Source organism: Triticum dicoccoides, chromosome 2B, assembly GCF_002162155.2.
Source record: "Triticum dicoccoides isolate Atlit2015 ecotype Zavitan chromosome 2B, WEW_v2.0, whole genome shotgun sequence".
Lineage (NCBI taxonomy): Eukaryota > Viridiplantae > Streptophyta > Magnoliopsida > Poales > Poaceae > Triticum > Triticum dicoccoides.
In genome coordinates, this window is record NC_041383.1 from 111,590,247 (window position 1) to 111,596,197 (window position 5,951).

The following is a 5,951-nucleotide window of genomic DNA, read 5'->3' on the forward strand; positions in this document are numbered from 1 at the left end:
TTTGGCTGTGGCTTGCAAGAGAACAATACCAGCCCTGGACATATATATAGCCGGCAGAGGTTGTGGAGCCACGGGCGCCCGTGGCTAAAACCTCCAAAATTTGTGCCTAACTCGTCCATAGAGACAATACTAGCGGACATGTTGGCAATCATTGCCCTGGAGAAAGGATACCCCACAAACGAATACTATTCGAACGCTTAGCATGGAACGTTCTCACATCGATTTGATTACCAGTTTGGTACAGCGTATCCGACATAAACAAATTTATTCGGCCAACAGCGACGATCTGCATTATTGGCGCAAGAAATTTTGCTGCATATTCCCTCAGTGTGAGCCTGCATGATTGCATATGGGTCAGTTCGATCGGGCCTTATCATAGTATTTCTTAGACGAAGACATGCACACACCAGTGGCATATCATATCTCTGCCGAATACTTACCCCACATGTGACATGTGGTTTGTCTCTGAACGTGTGGCAGTTTAATCCATGGGTCAGTTTAATCCTCATTTTCAAAATCAACAACTGTTCAGTAGAGCTAGTTAGCCAAGATGATAACACGAGCCGCCCCCTTCTCCCACTAATTCGGACGTAACTACGTGAGTATAGTACATATGGTCCAGATAATTACTAGCTAGTGTTCTTTCGCTGCACCATGGACCAAATTCCATGGACGCATGCACCCCACAATACAGACTGGAAAAGGTGCCGGCGCAATGGCCGGCGCGTCCACTTCAGGCAGTAAATTTCGCAGGTGACCACCAGCTGACCGTCATGCGGTTTCTTACTTGCCGGTACTCGAGACGCACAGACAGTATGGTCCTGAACTACAGTATTTAGTAGACCACTGGAGTGTCATGTTAAATGGACATACGATAAGGTATCTCATTCTCATGGCGAAACTACTCTGCGGACGACAGTTGACCGCAAGAACATTGGACGATGAAAGAATTAACGGTGCTATCCAGTGTTTGATATATGCATGGACGGCTTGATGTACTGTGTCGTCTGAAAATCGTTATAGTAATCGTCTGAAAATCGTTAAATGCACATACGATAGGGTATCTCATTCTCATGGGCGTGCGTTGGGCGCACTCGTGTGGATCTATGTGCGTCAGTCGTCCACCTCTAAAATTTGTCTCTTGGTCAAAAAATGCAATACTACTACTTGTACAACGTTGGTCCACTACTGGTCTACTATGGCCTACGGGTTCGCCTCGTGTGGAACTTGTGTAGGAGTGGCTAGCTGGAGGACGAAATAGTAGTCCGAAAGGGCCAGCTCATTTGGACTGGTTTCGTGGGAAGGTCGGTATGAGTCCAAGACATTTCTGCCATGGTCTGACCGTTGTGCGGTCCCTTTCCATTAGGAGCCAGTGCTAGCTTAATCTTCGCTTAGCTTGACATGATGCGAACGTTGTCTCTGTTTTTTTAATCAAAACATATAGTTATTGGCACTTGGCCCAACTAGCTCTGGTAATGACATCTCATGGTTACATTTGTGTGGGAAAGGTGGAGAGCTCAGGGATTATGGGCCGTTGGATTGTCTGACCAAATGAGTGATAGCTGTTGGATCGAGTAATGCTACACTAACGGACTTTTACAGGGGTTTTACATGGTTAGTTCCAGTTGGCAAAACGTGATTGGATAAGGGGCCGGGAGGGAGGGACCCGACACCATCTGAAAATCAGGGGGGGGGCCAGTTTAGATAGATGGAAGGAGTCTGTAAACGTCTGTATGGGGTCCGTGTGTTTAGCATTATCGTTGTTGGATCTCGGGTACGATTGGTCCAAGCCGTTGCATTGAACCGAGATTGAAATGATGAACAATACATTTTTTTTTCTCACCTTCGGTCTGCTGTGTTGTTTCGCTGGCGTGTGGGGCACGATGTTAATGGGGCTCATCTGCCATCCGATGAGGTTGCAGGCACACCATGTATGCATTATGCGGTAGAAATCTGCAGCCGCGCCCGCGGTTTCTAGATCCTGCCGAGGGCATGGTGCAGGGGCGGAGCCAGGAAATTTGGCCATTGGGTTCACTCCATGACTGGTTGTGAGAACTTACTACTAGTATGTGAAGTGTAAAGTATAATTTTAAATTATCTTACAACAAAATTATAGCACCAAAAAAAAACATAATGAATAGAAATATGGTATCATATATCACACATTATGTTGCATTAAAAACTGAAGAGTGCAAGACATACCCGTTCAATAAAATTATAAAATCACTTGTTTACATATTATAAATAGAGTAGCATCAGATAACTTTGTAGCTCCACGTGTAGCTTCTCATCTTCCTTGAACACAGAAAAAACGACAAGTTAGTTTGACAAGTTTAGAATAAGTAGTAACAAGAGAAATAATATTGTAAATGCACTCACATTTTAGAGTGTCCCCTTTCGATCTTTCACTGCCTTAAAAATATTAAACACTGCATCATTGGTAATGGTAGAAAATATATCTTTCTCCACATAGCATATTAGACAATCACTCATGAATTGATCACCCATTTTGTAGCGTAACTTTTTTTTTACAACATTCATAGCTGAAAAGCATCTCTCCACTGATGCAGTGGCAACTGGCAATATCAATACTAGCTTTAAAAGATGATAAACCAAAGGAAACGTAATATGCTTATTTGTTTCCACCATTAGTTTAGCAAGATCAGCAATTCCATCCAAATTGGCGAACCTTTCATCTACTCGCACATTGTCAATGTAAGTGCGAAGTTCAGGACCAAGATCATCCAATTTTCTTGAATCAAAGTCATCCGGATAAAACTCAGCTAGCTTCACTAAGCTATCCAAGTTAAAAGCAGCAAAGGAGTCTTTGGGGGTGAAAGAAGCCATGTGTCCAAGCAATGCAGAATTTACCTCATTGAAGCGGTCATCAAACTCTTGAAGCTGCCAATCAATGACGGAATTAAGACACTCAATTCGGTAATGTTGAAGGTTTGTCTTATTGGTTTTGTGCCGTGGTTTGTGACGATTAACATATTGCTCCTGCATGTTTACATTCTCAATGTGATGCTCTTCACAGAATGAATGTGCCTTCTCAAGAAGTGAGTCCCATCCATTATCCCTTAGTTCTTGCAGCTCATTCCTTGTTGACTTCACACATGAGATGGCATTCAGGATGTCTTGATCCTTCCTTTGTAAAGACTGTGACAAAGTATTTGCATTTCCCAATATATGCAACATCATGTGCAAATAAAAAACAAAATCAAAGGTCTCAAAATATGCTACAAGACCACGTGCTTGACATTTCTTTTCACTTTTGCCTTCTTTCTCAACATATTTCAGAATAGACATAACTGATGGGAACAATTTCACTAGACTTGAAAGAGTCCGGTAGTGTGAGCCCCAACGTGTGTCCCCAGCTCTTTGAAGAGTTTGTTCTTGATTTAGCCCTGTGCCAGTGCTAATCTGCCCACTACCTATGGCTTTTGTTACCTCCTCTCGATGTTTCTCTCTAATCATATCCTTTCTTTTGCAAGAAGCTCCAACCACATTGAATAAAACTGAGATCATGTAAAAAAAATCTGCAATATCATCATGCTTCTTTGATACTGCCACAATAACCAACTGGAGCTGGTGAGCAAAACAATGCACATAATACGCTGACTTATTCTCTTGCATAATCTTTGCTTTCAAGCCATTAAACTCACCGCGCATATTACTAGCCCCATCATAGCATTGGCCTCTAACCTGCTTTATGCTTAGTCCAATCTCAGTGAATAATTTTTGAAGAGTAGCCTTGAGACAAGTTGCTGATGTTTCCTTCACATGTTCAATTCCAACTAACCGTTCAATGATAAATCCACGCTTGCTAAGATATCTCAAAACAACTGCCATTTGCTCTTTGTCAGACACATCAGCGGCTTCATCAATCAACAAACTAAATACATCGCCCCCAATTTCATCAATAATAGAATTTAAAGTTATCTGCACAAAAGATAATTAACTTATTAGAGAACATTTGTTATTTGCAAGAAAACATAAATAGAGGCGATTAAATTTGATGTTACCTTTGCAAAATAATTTGCAATTTCCTTTTGAATATCTCCACATACCCACTTAAAGTTTCTTGGAGCATTCTCAAGAACTACATTCCGTATAGCTTCATTCTGGTTTGCCAAAGTATGTACCAACTCTCGGAAATTTCCCTTATTTTTCGACTCCTCTGATTCATCATGGCCCCGGAAAGCTAAGCCTTGATGCAACAAGTATCTCACCGAATCAATGGAAGCATCAAGCCGAATTCGATTTTGCTTTTTTGTAAGATCAGTTTGCTTATCAAAAGCAACATGAATTGACTGATCTTGATTCATCAAAGCGTCACATCTTTTTATTGCTACATTGTGAAAGCTATTAACATTACCCTTACCCTCATGAGTATCGAGTCTGCTTTTCTTGTTCCAACCGTTCCAACCGTTAATTGCAAATGCATCACTTCCAGCTTGTCCCTCATTGTAATCTCTGAAAAGGTAGCAACACAAACAGAAAGCCTTATGCACTGTGTCACTATACTCAAGCCAACGATCATAGTCGTTAAACCAATCTGGATTAAATCTTCGTTGAGTATCACCAATCTCCCTCTGCGGGTAATCAAAATTAGATGGTGGCCTGTAAGGTCCTCTCATTAAATATCTGCGCCTAATCTCATCTTGCTTTTTCGGATTTCTTGTGTAGTCTGAAATTCTCTTCCGATCAGCCGGATCATACGGCAACTCATCTAAATTAATTTCTGTATGAATAGTAGGCTTCGGGAGACTAGCTGCAGTGACATTTGATGCACTTAGCCTACGTCTAGTGGGTGACCTTGATGTGCCTGTATCATCATCTCGATCTGGTGACCGAGTTTTCTTCAAAAAATACCGCTCCATAGCCTAGATCAATCAAAGTTCATGGAGAAAAACGAATAAAAAAACTAGGGTAAAGCAGTCACTGTGTACTGGTGTTTTAGGGTAGATAAAACATACAAAAAAAGGAGAGGAGATGCGGCTGTATCATCTAATTACCTCAAATCTTGGGTTTCAGTATTGTCGATGTCGATCTGCAGCCGTTTACTTGCCGCGGGGGTGCGGCGGCGGTAGAGGCGTCGAACGACAAGAACAGGCGAGATGGGAATTAGAGAAACGATTAGACGAACGACGAAAAAAAAACAGGCTTCGACGAGGCCGCGTGCGTCTGCCTACGCTTTTCTCGTAAAAAGGATTACGTGACTGACGCACTCACGATTCAGGTAAAACGATTACGTGGGCTTTTGGTTTTGGGCCTTTTCCTTCCACGTACGTGAGGTGTGTTGGGGTCAGCCAGAATATTTTGTTGGGTTCACATCAGTCAAACACCTATATATACCACGTCCGAGGCAAGATCCATTGGGTTCAGTTGAACCCAATGCCTATACACTGGCTCCGCCGCTGGCATGGTGGAGTTCCACGTGCTGGGTGTGTGTGTGGTGTGGTGTGGTGTGCATGCATGGTTGGGGGACAGATAGGGACGACGAGGGCGTGTACTTATCTACTTCCGACTCCTCACTTTGTCTGATGGGTGAGAACCCTAGCCGCCACTCCCCGTCACCCTCCCCCCTCCTCCTTGTTCAGTCCTTGCAGCTATCGTTCCCCCTTCCTCCTCTCCTCCCCATTCCACTCCCATCGCTAAGCTCACCGCCGCCAATAATCTTCCCGTAGAGCTCGCCCCTCACCGCCATTAAGGAAACAATATGCATGCACTCGCGTTGTTGATTCAAACAGAGGAGCATGCCATCGAGACGACCACTATTTAAAATTTGGATATATTTGGCCATATTGTTACTCAGAAACACAATGCAAACACAAACACTCACATGCATTCACCACTATTTGAGATTGACAAAATCACCACAACGCCTTCTCACTAGTAGAAAAAGGGTCATTTGTCCCGGTTCGTAAGGGCCTTCTGTCCCGGTTTAG

The 5,951-nt window shown here is 43.0% G+C and overlaps 1 protein-coding gene across 1 annotated transcript; it reads right to left on the minus strand.

Annotated features, from left to right (window-relative positions):
- Positions 1–2,382: 2,382 nt before the first annotated feature.
- LOC119360599 (zinc finger MYM-type protein 1-like) lies at positions 2,383–5,710 on the minus strand. Its single transcript, XM_037626163.1, has 6 exons — positions 5,668–5,710; positions 4,385–4,476; positions 4,026–4,268; positions 3,706–3,942; positions 3,292–3,588; positions 2,383–2,892 (listed from the first exon to the last, which is right to left on the minus strand). Exons 1-6 carry the CDS (start codon positions 5,708–5,710, stop codon positions 2,383–2,385), a joined length of 1,422 nt encoding a protein of 473 aa, XP_037482060.1.
- Between the last annotated feature and the right edge of the window lie 241 nt (positions 5,711–5,951).